Genomic DNA, 21221 nt, shown 5'->3' on the forward strand with positions numbered 1-21221 from the left:
TATTTCTTTTATTCTTAGATTAATTTAGATTGAAATATCCTATTTCATTTTTTTTAATCCACAAAATGAGGGGCCCCTGGGTGGCGCAGTCAGTTAACCATTCAACCCTTGGTTTTGATTCAGGTCGTGATTGCAGGGTTGTGCGATGGAGCCCATGTTGGGCTCCAAACTCAGGAAAGAGTGTGCTCAAGTTTCTCTCTCCTTCTATTCCTCCCTGCCTTCACTCTCTCTCTAAAGTGGATGAATGAGGGATGCCCAGGTGGCTCAGCTGGTTGGATGTCTGCCTTCAGCTCAGGTCATGATCCTGGGGTCCTGGGATCAAGCCCACATGGGGCTCCCCTCTCAGCAGGGGAGCCTACTTCTCTCTCTCCCTCTGCCTCTCCCCTCCACTGATGCACGCTCTCTCAAATAGATAAATAAAATCTTTTTTAAAAATTCAAAATTAAAAATAAAGTGGATGAATGAATCTTTAAAAAAATCCACAAAATGAAATTAAGTAAAACATTCTTATCTTATCATAACTATTAACAATTTAGAATTTAAAGTGAAACAAAATACTTTAAATGTCTTATGACTTTATTCTCTAATTGAAGGTTACACATATGTTTCTAAAATATTTATTGATTTACAATAAATATTTAACCTCCCGGTAATTTCAGTTTTCTGAAAAATGAAATAAAACTAATTCATTTCTTTCAGTCAGCTTCCAAGTCAACATAATGAAAACAAATCATTGAGATATGTATTTTCTAAACATGAAATGCTGAGTTGTCGTTTTTGAAAATGTATAGTTATTAATGTTTAGCAGTATCTCATTCTTTAACAGTGTGAACAACTTGCTTCAATAGAATACATTAAGCAAAATGTAAGTTTATGAATTTATTTCATTTAAGTTAAAGTCTTGAACAGTGTTTAAATCAAATTCATAAGCAGTAAGGAAAAAATTAAAGACTATAAAATATAAGTTTTTTAATTTTGAATTCCCAAATCTCTCAAATGAACTGTTCTAGGGGCCCCTGGGTGGCTCAGTCAGTTAGGCATCAGATCTTAATCAAGAGATTTTGGCTCAGGTCATGATCTCAGGGAAGTGAGATCGAGTCCATGCATCCCACTGGATGTGGAGGTTGCTTTAGATTCTCACTCTCTCTCTCCCTCACCACCCCCTTCCACCAAAAAGAACTGTTCTGGTTCTACCCAAATAACTTTGGGCCAATTTCCACTGGAACAAGATTTTTATTTTCCATTGTATTATTGCCCAAGTGTCAGCTTTTAAAGGTCTGAAAAAAAAAATGCTTTAAAGAAAACCAGAGAAAATGAGATAGGTCAGCCAAGACAAGTGTCCTATGTAGCAAACAAAGGTTTCTCTGTGATCCAACTAAAACAGCAATGCTCTTACACCCACACACATATATAACTGGAATATTTTCACAGTCTTTTCCATTAACCTTTAATTTAAATACAGACTTTAAAGTTAACTTTTATTTTACTTAAAAAAAGAATGAGAATGAATTAGTGAATAAAAATCACAAATTTGATAACAAAAGAAAATGAATAAAGCAGAAGAATACTAACATCTATTGAGTTTATATGTCTGGAATCATACAAGTGACATTATTTACATAATCTTTCTAACATAAAATATCACTTATGAGCTGGGTGTTATCATTCTTTTTTTCTTTTTAAGATCTTGCTTATTTATTTGAGAGAAAGAGAGCAAGCATGAGTAGGGTAAGGGACAGAGGGAGAAGCAGGCTCCCCACTGAACAGGGAGCCAGATGCAGGCCTTGATCCCAGGACCCTGAGACCATGACCTGAGCAGACACCAACCGACTAAGCCATCCAGGCACTCCTGGCTCTTATCATTCATATTTTATGTATCAGTAAATTGAGCCACAGCAAGATTAAGGAAATTTGCCTAGTGTCATATAGTTCCCAAGTCGGAATATCTAGATTCAGTCTTATGTCATTTCTCTTTAACAAGCTGTGCTCCTACCATAACATGCAAAAAGAAAAGGCAAAAGTAAAGAAAGAGAATAAGAGACACAATCATGAGTGCTGGTCTGTAGTAATAAATCTTAAGAGACAAATAAGCCATGTAATTCTGGAAACTATACTAGACTCATCTGAACCACTATAAAACTTTTCATTTGTGATCCGTATTACTAAAAAAAGATAATGTCTTAAGACAATTCTTTCACTAAAACAAATCAGTTGGGATGCCTGGGTGGCTCAGTGGTTGAGCTTCTGCCTTTGGCTCAGGGCATGATCTCACATCGGGATCGAATCCCACATCAGGCTCTGTGCCAAGAGCCTGCCTCTCCCTCTGTCTGTGTCTCTGCCTCTCTCTCTGTGTCTCTCATGAATAAATAAAATATTAAAAAATAAATAAATAAAACAAATCAGTTATCTTTTCTGCTAGTCACCTTTTTCACATTTTAAGTCTATACCTTACCTAGTATAAAACCTATTGGGAAAAAAATCCATCATACAACATTGCAAAGTACTATATATGTAATAGGTATTTAGTAGATATTTGTTGGTTTAATACTTTGTATATTCACAATACCTTGAAACCAGTTAACTACTTGAACAGTTAATGATGTGATGATCAGCCTTCAGTGGTATCAGACTACAAAAGTCCTAGTTTTAGGGATGCCTAAACCTGGCTCAGTTGGAAGAGCATGCAACTTTTGATCTTGCAGTTGTGAGTTCAAGTCCCATGATGGGTATAGAGATTATTTAAATTAAACTTAAAAAAATTTTTCTGGTTTTGTAGTTAAGTTTGGAAAAAGGTTCTGGTTTAATTGATCATGATCAAGACACCTACTGGTTATCTGAGTTGATTAATCATTTCTCTAGAATCTCCACTGATAACGGCTTCAAAATGACAACCAGGCAAAAATAAATCTTTTTTACTCTATAGATCACAATGGGCAGAATATGCCAAGCAATTTCTCATTGGTTTAACTAACATTTATTGAGAACTTACCTATATTAGATACTGTGCTAAGTGCTATGGATACTGAGTTAAAGCTAAAAGTTTAACTTGAGGCATTGTCAATGTAGTTGAGAATATAGATATGTATGTAAATAATTATAATACTATGTAAAATTTATACATATCATTCATTCAATAAATATTTATTGAAAGTCTCACTTAGTAAACACTGTAACAAACCCTAGGGCCCCTCCCTCATTGACTTTACAATCTAACATAGCCTCAGAGACTTACCAAGTCTACAGAAAAATGAACTGATAATCAAAAATGACAAGAACACATACAGAAACATGCAGCCATAAAGGAAGAACAGCAAAACAAGCAACAGAAACAGACAAGCAGGGACACTTAGGTGGCTCAGTGGTTCAGCATCTACCTTTGGCTCAGGTCGTGATCCTAGGGTCCTGGCACTGAGTCCCACATCAGGCTCCCCACAGCGAGCCTGCCTCTCCCTCTTCCTATGTCTCTGCCTCTGTGTCTCTCATGAATAAGTAAATAAAATCCTTAAAACAAACAAAAAGAAGAAACAGACAAGCAAAAATGAAAGATATTGAAATTAGTGGATACAGAATATTAAATATATTCAATATGTTTAAGGAAATAAAGCAAGAAGTAACCAAAGAATAAAAAATTATCAGAAATTGTGAGGTAGATTTGAAAAAGAAACCACCTTTAGAAATGAAAAAAAAAAAAAGAAATGAAAAATATAATAATTAAAAATACTAAAGAGAAAAAACTGAATGTAAAAGAAAAAAAATAATAAAAGGCTGAATTAACCAAGTAAAGAGAGATGAGAGAGAATAAAGCAGTACATTCTGGATCTGAAAGAATAATGTATGCAAACACAGGGAACTATGAAGCTGCATTCTGTGTTCGAGGAAATAAAAGCTGAATTATATTGCTGAAGTATAAAGTGCAAGTGTTTAGAAAGGCAAAAAATTACATCAGAAAAGTCATCAAGGGTCAGTTTGTGAAAGTCTTTATCCATTATACTTCTCAACTCTGTATTTCACATGTGCCAATATTGAAGTTCTTATCTTATATAATATACATTTTTATATGTACATATATTTAATAGTATTTCTAGTTTTGAAATGTATAAACTGTTAGCTAAAATAAATACTACTAAGCAGTATGGCAGACACCCCAAAAATCCTCTCATTACAAATACCTAGATATTCTGGATGAAGTTTAATAATATATTTTTCAATGCACAGCTCAACTCCCAAAAGACTTAAGGCAATTCCCAGAGGGAAAAATTGAGAAGAACTGAAAATCAATATGGTGGCTAGGTTATGACTGTCCTACAGAGAAAAAGAGGTAGGGCAGTGAATTGCCTGTCTCATTAATCATAGGAAGTAGAGTTTCAAATGCTCACACAGGAATAGGAGATAAGCCACTGGACCATTGAAGCATGGGAACGGCATCTGAAATCACCTATATGAAATGCTTGAGGGACTACCTACTCAGTAGTTAAATGAAACAGAAAAGTAACCACCCCTACCAGAGAAAAACAGTAGGAAAACTGTTCCATAGTGACCTGATTTAAGGGTAAAAAGCATATAAAACAATAAATACTATTATCTCACTTGGAAGTATAAACATAAGGTTACTTACAAGCATATTCTAAAGCAGCCACCAGGAGGCGCTGGGGCGGCTCAGTAGATTAGCAATTTTGGCTGAGATTTCTATCTCAGGGTGGTGAGATCAGCAGAGCATCCACTCTCTGCTCAGCTGGAGTAGTATTGTCCCTCTCCCTCCTCCTCTGCCACTCACCCTGCCTATGTACATTCTAACATAAATAAGTAAAATCTTAAAAAAAAAAAAAATAGGGGCTCCTGGGTGGCACAGTCAGTTGGACATCTAACTGGTTAACTTGATTTTGGCTCAGATTGTGATCTTGGGGGCATGAGATCCAGCCAGTGGTGGGGCTCTGTGCTCCATGTGGAGCCTGTGTGAAGACTCTTTCCCTCTGCTCCTCTCCACCACCCCTCCTGCCCCTGCTCACTTTCTCTCCTTCTAAAATAAATAAATCTTAAACAAATAAGTAGTAAGTGGCCAGCAGCATCCTCACCAAGTATCCAAGTAGTATCCAAGCCCTTGTGTAACTCCCTCCCTTTGTGTGTTGGCAGAACCCGTGACTTGTTTCTAACCAATAGGATACAGCAAGCTGACAAGATACACATAATTACATGTATGTGGTAACATTACATGAGACTGTAGCATCCATCTTGCTGGAGTCTCTTACTCCCTTGCTGGTATTGAAGAAGCAAGCTACTACACTGTTGGGTTGCCTATTTTGGGGGGTCTTATGCAGCAAGGAACTAAGGGCAGACTCCAGAAGCTAATAGCCTCCATCCAAAAAAGCCAGCACGAAACTGAAGCCTTAATCCTACAACCACAGGGAACCAAATTCTGCTAGTGAAGTCTTCCCTATTCAAGCTTCAGATGAGACCACAGCCACAGCTAACAACTTAGCTGCAGCCTTGTGAGACTCTAAGCAAATGACCCAGCTAAGCCAGGTCCACACTCCTAACCCATAAAAATGTGAGATTATGTGTGTTACTTCAAGCTACTACATTTGTGGAAATGTGTTATGCAGCAAAGACTAATACAAGGTGGAACTACATACTGAATAATGACAGCATGTAAGTTAGGAGAAGCATATACAAAGTTAAAGTAGCTTCTCTGAATTACCTAGAAGGAGAGAAGAAATAAGTTTGGATTTTAAGTCACACATGTATTCAAAAAATATTTAAATAAACACCAGAAAAAAGAACTAGAGCAAACCTATAGTTTCCAAACCAGTAGAGTGGAGAAGAGAATAAAAAAATCTATCACAGCCACAAGAAGGCAAGAAATATAAGAGATGCAGAATAAAAAGCATTAAAAAAGGAAGGAAATAAATAAAAATGTATCAGTAATCAAAATAAATCAGCATTCACAGAAAGAGAAAATGAGACTGAATTTTTAAAATAAGAGAAACAGCTACCTGTTATTTACAAGATAAACATCTTAAACATAAGGGCACATACTAGCTGACAGTAAAAGCCTGGGGGGAAAATGCCAGGCAAAAGAAACAAAATAGATTTTAAAGCATAAATTCAATATATAACTTAAATTTCAGGTCATTTTTAGAACTAGTGCCATGTTTTGCCCAATCTCTTTAAAGAAGCAAAGCATTTATTGATGTTACACACGGCTTTGTACTAGTCTTACAGCTGGTAGAGCAATGTTCTGAAAATACTTACACAGCATGGTTACTAAGTAATAAAGACTTCTAACAAACAGCTAATAAGCAAGATAGGCTGCATACAGACAGGATTAAAAGTAATGCACATTACACTTCCACCCAAGATACAGTATCAAGGACCATATTTACTCTCCTACCTGAAACAACCAATGAAGCAACAAAGGTGCACAAGGTAACTTTTTTGGAGGCTGAATATGTTCAAATCTTGACTGTGGTGATGGGTTCACAGGAGTATATCTGTCAAAATTTAGCAAATCATAAACTTTAAGTATGGTATAGTTTTTTTGCACAGCAAAGGAAACCATCATCAAAATGAAAAGGCAAACTACTAAATGAAAGAAGATATTTGCAAAAGATGTATCTGATAAGGGGTTAATTTCCAAAAACCCACATACCACCAAAACAAAACAAAACAAAACAAACCCCAAACAATCCAATTAAAAGATGGGCAGAGGACCTGAATAGACATTTCTCCAAAAAAGACATAGAGATGGCCAACAGATGCATAAAAAAATGTTCAACATCACTAATCCTCAGGGAGATACAAATCAAAACCACAATGAGATAATCACCTCACACCTGTCAGAGTAGCTACTATCAGAAAGACAAGGAGACAGATAAATAACAAGTATTGGTGAGAATGTAGAGAAAAGGGAACCCTCATGTAGTCTTGGTAGGAATGTAAATTGGTGCAGCCACTATGGAAAATAGTATGGAAGTTCCTCCAAAAATTAAAAATAGAAATGCTTACTGGGGTGCCTGGGTGGCTGTTGGTTAAGCATCTGCCTTCAGCTCAGGTCATGATCCCACAGTCCTGGGATCGAGAGCTCCAGAATGGGCTCCCTGTTCAGCAGGGAGTCTGCTTCTCCCTCTCCCTCTGCCTCTTCCCCAGCTTGTTCTCTCTCATGTTCTCTCTTTCTCACTCACTCTCTCTCTCAAATAAATAAAATCTTTTCAAAAAATTGTTCATAGGTTTATTATAACATAATAGCCAAAAATTGGAAACAGTCTTGGTGTTCATGATAAGACTATGGATAAACAAACTACAGTATATTCATACAGTGGAATGCTACTCAGTAATAAAAAGGAACAAATTATGGGGCACCTGGCTAGCTCAGTCGGTAGAACATATGACTCTTGGTCTTGGGGTTATGGATTTGAGCCCATGTTGGGTGTGAAGATAACTTAAAAAGTCTTTAAATATTTTTTAAATTTTAAAAATTAAATAAAAAGGAACAAACTACTGATAACAGCATGGTTAAATCATGTTTCTCACAAGCATGAATCATAAATGGATTAATAAAAAATTTTAAATCTTTTCCATTTTAACTTGTAATATAGTAAATACCAAATGATTTAACTCACTGAGCTCTTCAGGGTCCTCTATTTTTAAATGTATAAAGGAGGTCATGAGACAAAAAATTTTCAGAACTTCTGACCTACTGAAAGTTGAATATGGGCATGCCCTACAATCTAACCATTATACTACTCAGTAGATACAGGAACTCTTAATTTGTATGTGCTAAGATAAACAAAACGGTTATAACATTATTTGTAATAACAAAAACCTGAAAACAACAAAACACCCAATGAATGAGGAACAGATAAATCAATATATTCATACAGTAAAATTCTAAACAGTAAAAATAAATGAACTATATCTAAACCCATCAACACACTTAATTCTTGGGAACATGGATGATACTTGACCACAATTTAAGTGAAAAAAGTAAGTTGAAGAATCAACACACACACAGTACAATTCCACTTATATAAAACAAGTAAACCTAAACAGTGTATTTTTAGTGTATTTTTAGGAATGCATAGTGGTAAAAAGCTGGGAAATGATAAACACTAAATTAAGGATAGTGGTTATCTCTGGAGAAAAAGGAAGAAGATGGAATGAGGGAAAGGCACAGAGGGGGTTAAATGTTTATTTAATGAATGTTTTTAACCAAAGAACAGTCCTCCTTTATCAAGGTCATAATTCTCTTCAAATGTTAAGCTTTAAGTTGGACGTTTCTAAAATAGTGAAAGAACAGAGAGCATCCATCTGATTGGCAAAATTAAATAAATGAACTCCAGTGATCAACTGGATACCAGACAACAAAACCAGACTGTCCTCACGTCTGCTTTAAAAAGGAGGTGGGGAGAGGTGGAGGAGGGATTGCTACCCAGCAGGTGAAACAGCCTGAAACTGTAATATTTCATTTTGGGAAGACTATCTTATCTAGAATGTCTCTTTATCATTTTGTATAAATGAATGAATTCCAGTCATAAAACAGTTTTTACAGCACTATCAAGATTTTAACATGCATTATTTTAAAGTTCTGTTTTGTTTTCTGAGTCTATTCAGTCTTTCCTCTTGCTGCTAAAAGCAGCTTGCTCTGAAAAGTTAAAGAATCTTAAGATGGAATCCACACCTATAATGAGTCAAAAATTTTTCCAGTCATGCAACTCAATTATTTCAACTTTGAAGGGCTTACTTATTTTCATTGAGTAAAATACCTCTTTTGAGTCTTCTAAGTACATCATTGGGATAAATAAAATGATGCTTATAAAAATTCTTCAAAATTTTCAGATAGAGGGCCTATATTAAACTTTATTATTCTTAAAGTTTTATCCTCTAAGAATAAAATATATGGTATAATTCGGCATACTCTGAGTTTACACAATAGGAAATCAAAATTGCTGAAAACTCAACTTTAGACAGTTTCAGTTACGTATTGCTGAATAACAAACTACCCCCAAACTTCATGGCTTAAAAAGAAAACAATTTATCTCTCATAGGAAGAACAACACAACAATAAGAAGTGCAGAGGAATCTAATACATGCAATACATAAACAGTCTGTTTTGGCAAGAGTACAGTGTAACCAGGGAAAGCAGGAATTACAGGGAAAAGGAGGAACAAAGACTGAAGAGTTCAGAATACACTAGATCCCAAAATGAGCTAAAACTACATAATCACCAAAAGGGTGAAAACTGAAGACTAACACCAAATATTAGTGAGAAAGTCGATGAAATGCTGTGAAACATGACACACATTTGAGAAAAGGTCTGGCAGTTTCTAATAGAATTGAACAGACAACTATCCTCTTACCCAGTTATTCCAGTCCTGAGTACTTACCTATGAGAAATGAAAATACATATTCACAAGAAGACTTGCACAAGAATGTTCATAGCAGCTTTATTTATAATTGCCAAAACCTGAATGCACCCAGGTTTTCAACAGCAACAGGAAAACTGATAAACTGTGGTATATTCATACAATGGAATACTACTCAGTAATAAAAAGGAACTACCAATATATGCAACAACATTGGTGAAATCTAAAAAACATGATGCTGAGTGAAATAAGTCTTATACCAAACAGTAAATACTATATGATTCTACTTATATGCAGCTCTAGAACAGGCACATCTAATCTATGGTAGGGAAAAATAAATTAGAAGTGGGTGTCCTGGAGAGAAGGTGAAGGTGAGACTTAACAGGGAAGGGCATGAGGAACTTTCTTGCTTCATGGTAAAGTTCCGTATTTTAATAGAGGTTTGGATTACACAAATGTGTGTAAAAAGTAGGATGAAAGGAGGAAAAGAGAAGGGAGGAAAGGTTCACTAAAGTGAGGAGTCAGGTAGGTCAAGGAGGAAACCTACCCCCAAAAAGTTTAACCTACCCCGACTCTCCCCAAACTCAGTGTTTGTTCTTAAAGACTTTCTACTGACTGGATGAGGCCCACCCACATTACTGACAATAATCTTTACTTAAAGTCAACTGATTGTAGATGTTGACCACATTTATAAAATACCTTCACAGCAACACCTAAATTAGTATTTGATTAAATAAATGGATATCATAGCCTAGTCAAGTTCACATATAAAACTAACCATCACAGATGAAGAGGCCTCAACTGTAACACAGCATGATTTATGTTTAAACTTATTCTGACTAGGTTCCAATTTAACTAATATTTATTGAGAACTTAGTATTTGCCAGGTCCTTCACCTAACCGTACACTTTCACACATGACATTTAATTCTTATAACCCACTTAAATATCATTATTCTCATGTTATAGAAAATAAATTGATACAAAGAATGATTGAGTAATCTGCCCAAAGCTACAGCACTCAACTGAGCAAAGTTCAAATAGGAATCTCAATCCTGGCTCCAAGTCATTACACTATGTACTTTCCCACAGCAAACATGTAGGACTTTTGTGTCACTACTAACTGCTTCTGCTGTCTCTTTTAGGCTCTATCATTTTGCTGGGTCCTAAAATGTTTCTTCATACTTCTACTTTTTTTTTTTTTTTTAAGATTTTATTTGTTTATTCATAGAGACAGAGAGAGGCAGAGACACAGGCAGAGGGAGAAGCAGGCATCATACAGAGAGCCTGACGTGGGACTCGATCCAGGGTCTCCAGGATCATGCCCTGGGCTGCAGGCGGCGCTAAACTGCTGCACCACCGGGGCTGCCCCTACTTCTACTTCTTTTTTTTTTTTTTTTTAATGATTTATTTATTTATTTGTTTATTTATTTATTTATTTATTTAATTTTTATTTATTTGTGATAGTCACACAGAGAGAGAGAGAAGAGAGGCAGAGACACAGGCAGAGGGAGAAGCAGGCTCCATGCACCGGGAGCCCGACGTGGGATTCGATCCCAGGTCCCCAGGATCGTGCCCTGGGCCAAAGGCAGGTGCCAAACCGCTGCGCCACCCAGGGATCCCTCCTTCTACTTCTTTTAAAATACTTTTTTGCACTACCTAAAACTCTCCAGGCCAGGTTTTTTTTTCTTCCCTACAAATGGGGAAATAGTTGGCAAAGGAACAGGGTAAACCCAAAATCAAAGAAACAACTTAAAATGCACTGGGCAAGACTTTCATTTAAATATTCACTATTCTATGTATTCTGACTTAGTAAAGTTCCCCAAATTACCATTTGAGGTCCTCGTTCTTCTTATTTACCCACATACCAATTATTGGTCCATTGAAAACAAAAACAAAAATTATCATATCTTCCAATATGTGCTGCCAAATGACAATTCTTCCTAGTTAATATCTTGAACAACATGGGTAAAAATTAACTTAAAGTGAGATTTAAATAATCTTACCCTTCAAGTATTACTAAGCTGTAATTACCAACTACATACTTAAGTCTAAAAAGTGGTTTGAGGGGCATCTGGGTGCCTCAGTCAGTTAAGCACATCCAACTCTTGATTTCAGCTCATATCATGATCTCCACATGAGACTGAGTCCCTTGATGCACTCCACGCTCAGCAGGAAGTCTGCTTGAGATTCTCTCTCTCCCCTTCCCTAAGCCCCTCTCCATGCACACACTCTCTCTCTAAAAATAAATAAGTAAATAAAATCTTAAAAAAAAAAAAAAATCAAGGCAAAAACTGTTGGTGAGTATTCACTGCACATCTGTTATTCAGTTCACTTACAGACAGCAGGGTGTAGCTGAGTTATCGCATCTCCTGGTAATGAATGTACGTGACACTTTACAAAATGAATAATCAAAAGAGGGAAATAGCCAATAATGATTAAAGTGTAGCAAAGAAATAAAAAGTGATAATGTTGGAAGTGAAATTCCAATCAAACAGAGTTACCAAAGCAATAGCTGACAATGACAATATTGATTGCTGTCAAGAGACTCTAGGTATGTAGCCAGGGACACTTAGTCAAGGCAAACTTATCAACATAAATGAAAAAGTGGTTGTGAGAAAAGGATGAAGATGGACTAGAAGAAGTGACACCAGCAAAAAATTCTGCATTAGAAGAACTCTCAGAGATATTTCACAATATTGAAAGTGCGAAGAGGGACGCCTGGGTGGCCCAGTGGTTGAATGTCTGGTTTGGCTCAGGGTGTGATCCTGGGGTCCTGGAATAGAGTCCTGCATCAGGCTTTCTGCAGGGAGCCTGCTTCTCCTCTGCCTATGTCTCTGCCTCTCTCTGTGTCTCTCCTGAATAAATAAAATCCTTTAAAAAAAAAAAAGTGCAAAGAGTAAAATGTTGAAGCTGAACCAAACTTAGAAGGAATATGACAATTCATCAAGGCATAGAAAAATTACTCATTCCATATCATAAGTTATACGACAAGAAGACCAGCACCGTTCAATATATTCTTGATAAGTTCTTTTACAAAGAAGTAACACATTTTAATTCTCAATGTTTTTTTAATGTCTTAAATTATAGTCTACTAGGGTACCTGGGTGGCTCATCCAGTTAAGCATCTGCCTTCAGCTCAGGTCATGATCCTGGAGTGACAGGATGGAGCCCTACATCAGGCTCCCTGCTCAGCAGGGAGTCTGCTTCTCCTTCTCCTTCTGCCCTTCCCAATTGTGTGCTCTTTCTCTCTCTCTCACTCCCTCTCAAATAAATAAAATAAAAAAAAAAAAAGTAAATTACAGTGTACTAAATATTAGTTTTGCTATTTTTTTCATTTCTCTATAGATTTATAACCAACAATAAGAGGGTTTATAGTGTTTGACAAAAAATGTTAAAGGTAACAAAACAATCATAACCTTTCCCACTGATCATTAAGACTACTTTGCCAGGTTTTAACTTGCATAGTCACTACTATAAAGAGGACTGCCTGTACCTATAACTTCTGGCACACCAAGGAACGAACATATTTTTTGACCATTAAAAAGAAAAACTACCCCCCCCTTACAATCTGCTCAAACAAAAAAGGAATTTTGAAATGAAGAAGAGGGAGGAGGAGGAGGAAGTGGGGGAAGAGGAGGAGGAGGAGAATTTGAACTCATCTTGGATGATACTAAGACACAGATTTTCAGGTATTTCAGTGACTCAGAACTGCTGCCACATCTAAACATGCAATTCTGGGGGATCCCTCGGTGGCTCAGCAGTTTAGCGCCTGCCTTTGGCCCAGGGTGCAATCCTGGAGTCCTGGGATCGAGTCCCGCATCAGGCTCCCGACATGGAGCCTGCTTCTTTCTCTGCCTCTCTCTCTCTCTCTCTCTCTCTCTGTCTATCATGAATAAATAAATAAATCTTTAAAAAAAAAATTTAAACATGCAATTCTGGAAACTCATCTTTTTACTATTCAAAATACACACAGCCTAGTGGTAAAAGATAGGATTCAACAACTAAAAAAAAAAAAAGATAGGATTCTGAAATATTTAACAATGAAAGTGTAAAGAATATGGCATATAGTAGCTTTAGAATCAGACCTCAACTTGAATACTACTATCTTTACACCACTTTTTGCAACCTTACATAAAAATCAAAAATGCTCAGTTGGTTGGGGCATTTCAGCTCAGGTCATGATCTCAGCATCTGGGATTGAATCATCCCCTACCCCCCCAACCCCACCCCACAACTGGCCAGGCTCTGAGCTCAGCAGGGAGTCTGCTTAAGATTCTCTCTCTCTCTCTCTCTCTCCCTTTGCCCCACTCTCCACTCTCTCTCAAGTACTCTCTCTAGAATAATAAACAAATCTTTAAAAGAAAAAAAAAAGAATGAAAGAGAAAAGATAGATGAAGTGCTTAGCAAAGTATGGTACACAGTGAACACTAAGATATGGCTATTATTCCATTATCTTTAATATTTCTATCATTAGTATAAATAATATAACAATGATAAAACTGCATTTTCAAAATCATTATTAACCAGCATATTTTTCAAAGATCAAATTCTCTTACTCCAAAATATGATAAATACCCACTTCCTCCTGGGTAAGACTGGACCTCAATTTCCTCCAGATAATTTTCTCCCAAGGTACATGTGCAAGGGGCAACCAACATTCACTTACCCTCTTTTTGCAGCCCCTGATTCCTATGTCAAAACCCTCCCTGCAGTCTGCTCAGTTTCCTCCTCTGAGAACGGTAAGACCAAAAGCCATTTCCCATTTCTCAGAGCTATCTGGCAGAACAGTAGTATCTTGCACTCTCATAGCTCACATGACTTAACTGTCAGTTTTCTCCTGATTCTAATCCTTGGTTCTAAACTAAGAGCCATTATTACCTATATCCACCCATAAATATGCAAAGGACCTAAGGGCCAACTAAAGCCAATCTCTTTTCTTCACTAAACATTAATTCCCTATAATATATTCATGTGAGTTAGTTGAGCAAAGTCTCAACTCAAAGTTTCAACACTTTGTGACCTCCACCTCTCCTCAATCCATTCCATGATTCTTTAGTTTAGGTCTCTGCATGTTGATGTAAAAATCTCTCCCCTTACAGTTAGTATCCATTCATACACTCTAATTCCACATTCCAAAAATATAGAAAGTCTAGCTGCTCTATAGGACAGCCTATCCAATATTTGAAGACCTGAGTTTCTCTTTTTCATGCTACACACTCCCAGGTCAGAAAGCATGGTCCTTTCCTCTCAGGGACCTTCTCTGCACTAGGTATGGGTTTGCCAACATGATCTAACAACAAATTGATAAAGCGCTTCCTTGCCAACATTTGGGCTGCCAAGTAATTACTCTACAAATAATCCCTGTGTCCATATACTTCCATCATTACTTAAAAATTATTACTTTAAACTAGTAGTTCAGGATAAGTGACTCTCAGCCTAAATCATGATTTAAAGTCTTGAACAGTACAAAGAGTTGGCTTTTGTTGTTACTGTTGTTTTTTAATTTAGCCAATTACTGTGAAGAGTAGAGTAGGATCAGCTGGCATGACACTCTTGCCTCTTTCCTACAAAGCCAAACAAATGCCTGGGGAAAGGACCCAGCCATGGGAAGGTTAGTGAAGAGCTGCTTCATGTGTTGAGAAAGTGGATCCAATTAAAAGAAATAGCCGAAAAAAAAAAAAAAAGGAAGGAAGGAAGGAAGGAAGGAAGGAAGGAAGGAAGGAAGGAAGGAAGGAAGGAAGGAAGGAAGGAAGGAAGGAAAGAGCGAGCCCAAAAAATGTATTTATATTTATATATAAATATAGTTGTTCTGTACTTGGCCAGAAGCAGGTACGTACCTGAAGAAGGATCGAACACTGTGCTCTCAAAACTTAACCAAAGTAAACTGCATAAAAGGAAGTGACAGGTTTTCCCTGTGCTTCCCTAGCCTCGAGGAATAAGACCTGGTGTGAAAACACGCGCACACACACACACACACACACACTCCCACCCGGGGGGCAACTGGGGCCCGTCAGGGGCAGCAGCTGAAGAGACACGCTCCCCAAGTCCTCAGGAGGTGTAGTCAGTAGTGTCCTCGGATGAACCCTAACCCTTAGGAGGCAGGGTGGCGAAGGCACTTGGGTCTCGGGGTCTCTCGTGAGCCTGGCACCTTCCCTAGCGGTGACCCAAGAGGACCGACGAGGACAGAGCTTGGGAAGGGGAAGGCCTGGGAGTCTTGGCGTGTGGGGTCAAACCAGGCTAGGACCTGCCCCTCGCCCCGTGCCCTTAGGCCGAAGGCGGCGGCAGCCGCAGCAGGAGCAGGTGTCGGGGCCCCATCCTGACGAGCAGAGCCTCTCTCCCTCCCAGCCAGCCCTCGGGCCGCCCCCGACAGGAATCCCCACCCAGCCCCGCCTCCTCAGGCCTCCGCGGGGGTCCGGCGGGGGCTCCCCACCGCCCTTCCGCTGCCCCCAAGCCGCCCGGACCCCGGCGCGCCTCACCCGCCGTACCGGATTCCCCATCCGGGCAGCGCGGCGCCCTCCGCCTCCCCGGCCGGGCCTGGGGCCTCCCCGGCGGCCAGGTCCGCCCTCCGCCTCCCTCCCGCGGCGTCTCCCCTCGCCCTGGCGCCCTCCCTCCCAGCCTCCCGCCTCCCGCCTCCCGCCTCAGGCCCGGGCGCTGGCGCCCGCACTCACAGAACTCGGCGATGTACCAGGTCACCGCGTAGTTCTCCTCGCACCAGTCCAGTGTGGACGTCGTAGGACCCCAGTAGCCCTCGCGGTCCGCGGCGGGAGCCATCGCGCACGCCGCCGCCTCAGCCGCCTCAGCCGCCGCCGCCGCCGCCCAAGCGCTCCTCCGCCCGCTGCGCTCGGCTCGGCAGGCTCCCAGGCCGGCTCGGGCCCTGCTCGCGCGCTCAGCGCACGCCCCGCCCGCTCGCCCTCCGGGGGGCGGGGCCGCCGCCGTCAGCGGCAGTGCCCGGCGGGGAGGCCCCGCCCACCGCGCCGGCCGGGGCCCCGCCCACCCCGAGGGCGCTAGGGTTTCCCTGGGCCCCTGCCGCCCGCGGAAGGGCCGTGCGGCGGCCGCCCGGGCGGTGCTCCCGGGCCCACCTGTCCCGCACACACACGCCCCTGGCTGCAGGTTCGCGGTGCCCGATAATCCTCATGCAGCTCTCGGCCTCTGGAGCGTCTGAGCCTCTATTTGTGTGTATGTGTGTGGGGGTTGATTTCACTAGGGCGGGTGGGTGGGAGCTTTCCACAAGCCCTGGCCTGATAAAACCTGTGCAGAGCTGCACCTCGGTGTCTCCTTCTTTGACGGCAGGCCCCGAACGGAGCCCCGAAACAGAACTCTCCCAGCCCCCGGGACCCCTAGGAAATAAACAGTGATTTTCCGATAAAGGTATAGGTAACTGTCTCTTGGGGACAAGGGGAAAGGGCAACGACCCTGGAGGGAAAAGAAAAAAGAAGAAGAAGAAGGGGAGGGCGGGGGCGTTAAGATCCTATGAAAGAATGAAGTCAAAGCACTAAAACAGCTGCTTGAGGCTGGGCTTCCAAGCCCAGAGGTTTCCAGGGTCTACCTGTATTTTGCCCTGCTCTCCAGGCAACCAACAGCCTCCCCTACCTCCAGCCTTATGACCCCGATACTACACAACGCTGCCAGATGAGTCTTTTAAAAACACGAATGCAGCTGCTCCCGCCCCTCGTGTTCAGCTACACAAACTCTTCCCTAGTTCGGAATGTGCTGGGTCCATTCCCATCTCAGCCTTTGCCCCTGCTGTTCATCTGGGACTGCCTTCCTCTCTTCTCTATTTGGCTAACTCCCACTGGCCCTTTAAAATCCAGCTTCCTGAAGCACTTCCTGTCACCCCCAAGAGCTCCCTTGCCCTTTGTTCATACCCTCCAGTGATACATCCTGATGAGAAAGCTTGCTGTCCATTCTCTGCCTGACTGTTCACTTTGAAATGAAGATTATAGTTAAGTGTGATACAATTGCTATTTTCTAAAAGAACTAGTGGGATAAGGCGCAATCACAGGTAAAAGAGAAATCAAGGGGAGATGTGCCCACAGCTTCTCTGCAAAGTGACCCCAGCAGATAACAGATGCAAAAGCTTTACTTGTAGGGTGCAGAACCTAGGAATAGAGGCAGTGTGTATTAATAGAAATAGCAGGATTTCTGAACATTTTCTTTGGAACAGCAGACATGGAGCTTTTGCTGTTTACCTGGCCCTTAGCTGGTCCTGGGAAAGATCCAAGGGTGCAGTCTCCAGAGAAATAAAAGCCACTGAGGTGTGGGAAAACATCTATTTCTAAGCATTTAAAAAATCTCAACCTCTAGGGGTGCCTGGGTGGCTCAGTCGATTAGATGTCTGCTCTGGTCATGATCCCAGGGCTCCTGGGATTGACCCCCATGTCAGCTCGCTGATTGGTAGGAAGCCTGCATCTCCCTCTCCCTCTGCCTGCAGCTCCCCTTGCTTGTGCTTTCAATCTCTCTGTCAAATAAATAAATAAAATCTTTTTTTAAAAATCTCAACCTCTAATATATTTTGTATATGTTTTTAATATGCATAATAATCATGTATATATAATTTATAAATGAATAAATACACATATATTTGTATATTCAAAGTGAACATGCAGAAATACATACTCAAAAGTGATTTGCTAGAGTTGGAGTGCCTGGCTGGCTCATTCAGTAGAGCCTGGGATTCTTGGTCTTGGGATTGTGAATTCGAGCCACAAGGTATAGAGATTACTTAGAAATAAAATCTTAAAAAAAAAAAAAAAAGTGGGGCACCTGGGTGGCTCAGACTGTTAAACTTCTGCCTCGGGCTCAGGTCATGGTCCCAGGGTTCTGAGATCAAGCCCTGCAAGGTGAGGGTTGAGGAGGGGAGGGCCTCTGCTCAGCAAGGAGCCTGCTTTTTACTTTTCCTCTGCCTGCCATTCTGCCTACTTGTGCTTTCTCTCTCTGTGTCAAATAAATAAAGAAAATCTTTTTTTAAAAAATGTGATTAGCTGATGAGATTACAATGAAAATAGTGTAGAGACCACAAAAATAGTGTGATAATATTTTGCTAGGACTAAATAAAAAATTAGGGTGTTGTAGGAACTCCTATGTGGAAAGGACCCCTGACACAACCAAGTGACTCCAGGCAGAAGATGAAGTCTTGACTAAATCAATACCCTACACATTTCATCACATTTTCAACAAGAGTAGGGGGAAAAAATCTACCATGGTCAGGACAAAATTTAGGGGAGAGATATTCCCCTGACCAAGAAAACAGGTGCCCTGTAATAGTATCACTCTTGGAAAACAAAATGGATTTCATAGTTTTATCAGCAATATCTATCTTTCTCTCTTTCTAACAAATCTTTCCCAAGTATAAAAACAATGCATGGAAATGTAAGGGACCCTGAGAAGCCAAAACTATCTTGAAAAAGATCAGAGTTGGAGGACTCATACTTCCCAATTTCAATACTACAAAGTTACACTGATCAAGGGAGTGTAATACTGGCATAAGGATAAACATGTAGATTAATGGAATAGAATGAAGAGTCCAGAAATAAACTCTTAAGTTTTTGGTCAGTTGATTTCCAGCAAGGATGCTAAGATAATTCGATAGGGAAAGAATAGTCTTTTCAACAAATGGTGCTGTGACAACTGGATATCCACGTGCAAAGAATGAAATTAGACTCCTTGCCACAGTAAACAAAATTAACTCAAAATTAATCACAGAGTTACACGTAAAAGCTGAAACTATAAAACTCTTAGTTTACATAAAAGTGAATTTTTGTAACCTTGGGTTAGGCAGCAGTTTCGTATATAAAATAACAAAAGCACAAGCAACAAAAGAAAGAATAGATAAATTGGACTTCATCAAAATCAAAAACTTTGTTGCAAGTTCACCATCGAGAAAGTGAAAAGATGACCCAAAAAGAAGAAGAAAACGTTTACAAATAATCTATCTGATAAGAGACTTGTTTGTGTTCAGAATATGTACCGAACTTTTACAACTCAGTGAAAACGCACACAAAAAACTTAAAAATGGGCAAAGGATAAAAGCTAGATATTTCTCCAAGGAAGATGAATGCCAATAATCACATGAAAAGATACTCATGTTTGCCATTAGAGAAATGCAAATCAAAACCACAATGAGATGCCATTTCACATACACTAGGGTGACTATAATCAAAAACAAACAATAAATATTGTTAAAGACATAGAAAAATTGGAACTCTCATACATTGATGGCATGTAAAATGATACAACCACTTTGGGGAACAGCTTGGCACTCAGCAGAGTTACTGTAGGACCTAACAATTCTACTCTTAGCTATATACTAAGAAATTTGAAAACATTTTATGGCCACAAAAAATTGTCCAAAAATGTTCATAGCAGCTCTATTCATAATAGCTAAACAGTGGAAACTGATGAATGGATTAATAAAATATGGACTATCCATGCAATGGAATATTATTTGACAAGAAGAAGAAATGAAATACTGATGCATAGTACAACATAAATGAACTTGAAAACATTATGCTACATCAAAGAAGCCAAACACAAAAAGGTAAATATTATAAGATTCCATTTATATAAAACATCCAAAATAGGCAAATCTTCAGACATAAAAAGTAAATTAGTGGTTGGCTGAAACAGGGAGTGGGAATGGGAAGTGATTGCTAATGGGTACAAAGTTTCTTTTGGGACAATGAAAGCATTCTAAAATTAGATGTGGCAATGGTTGCACAACTCTGATTATGCAAAAATAAAATAAAATAAAATTGTATGCTTTATTTTTTTAAGACTTTTTATTTTTGTAAGTATTTTCTATACCCAACATGGGCCTCGAACTCAACACCAAGATCAAGAGTCTCATACTCCACCAACTGAGCCAGCCAGGTGCCCCAAAATTGTCTACTTTAGAATGTACAGTAAGTATTCTAAATGACTGAACAGTATAGTAGATTAATAATATCTTAATAAAGCTGGGTTTTTTTTTTAAGATTTTACTTGAGAGAGAGAGAGGGTATGCATAAGTGGGTAGGGGGCACAGAGGGCGAGGTAGAAGCAGACTCCTCACTGAGCATGGAGCCAGAGGATTGATCCCAGGTCCCTGAGATCATGACCTGAGCCGAAGTCAGACACTTAACCAACTGAGCCACCCAGTTGCCCCGATAAAGCTGTTTTATAAAAGAAAGTAATATATTCTTATATTGGAAAATTTAGAAAACTTCCAAAAAACAAAGGAATCACTCATGATTCCACCAACTAGCAAGTGTATTTTTTTTAAAGATTTTATTTATTTATTCATGAGAGACACACAGAGAGAGAGAGAGAGAGAGAGAGAGAGGCAGAGACACAGGCAGAGACACAGGCAGAGAGAGAAGCAGGCTCCATGCAGGGAGCCTGATGTGGGACTCAATCCCGAGACTCCAGGACCATGCCCTGGGCCGAAGGCAGGCACTAAGCCGCTGAGCCATCCAGGGATCCCCATGTAAGTGTATTTTTTTCCAGCATTTTATCTATTGATTTTATTGATTTTTTTGCATGCTAGAGCTAATATTGCCTTTATATTTCATATTTCATAAGCATTTCTCATGCTATTAAAAAGTCCTTGTAAACATATTAATAGTTATATTCAGTATTACAGATATGCCACAATGTACTGAATTATCATATATCCATGTTACTATTCCCTTATCACTGGGTATTTGTGTTACTTCCAATCCCTGTATTTATTTTTCAGCTAACAAATGAGAACCCAATTTTTGGGAGCTTTCAACCAGATTCCTAGTGAAAACTCTTTTTACTAGTTCCCAAGACAACAAAAGAAATCCAAGCTGCAATCCATTTTTTCCACATGAGATATGTTGCACCATTTCATAACTGC

The 21221-nt window shown here is 39.5% G+C and overlaps 1 protein-coding gene across 2 annotated transcripts in view; it reads right to left on the reverse strand.

The window, feature by feature from the left end:
- Positions 1–16209, reverse strand: part of ACER3 (alkaline ceramidase 3) — a 151393-nt gene extending 135184 nt beyond the window's left edge. The window contains exons 1-2 of one of the 2 annotated variants that reach the window (XM_038568544.1): positions 16030–16169; positions 6389–6488 (exon numbers count right to left, since the gene is read on the reverse strand). Coding sequence is in view for 1 of the 2 variants with exons in the window: in XM_038568543.1 (XP_038424471.1) it covers positions 16030–16132 (103 nt within the window). In the remaining variant the exon portion in view is untranslated. Of the gene's footprint in view, positions 1–6388; positions 6489–16029 lie in introns of both variants that reach the window. The other variant, XM_038568543.1, reaches the window with a different exon arrangement.
- Between the last annotated feature and the right edge of the window lie 5012 nt (positions 16210–21221).

The sequence above is a fragment of the Canis lupus genome, chromosome 21 (assembly GCF_011100685.1).
Source record: "Canis lupus familiaris isolate Mischka breed German Shepherd chromosome 21, alternate assembly UU_Cfam_GSD_1.0, whole genome shotgun sequence".
Taxonomy (NCBI): Eukaryota; Metazoa; Chordata; class Mammalia; order Carnivora; family Canidae; genus Canis; species Canis lupus.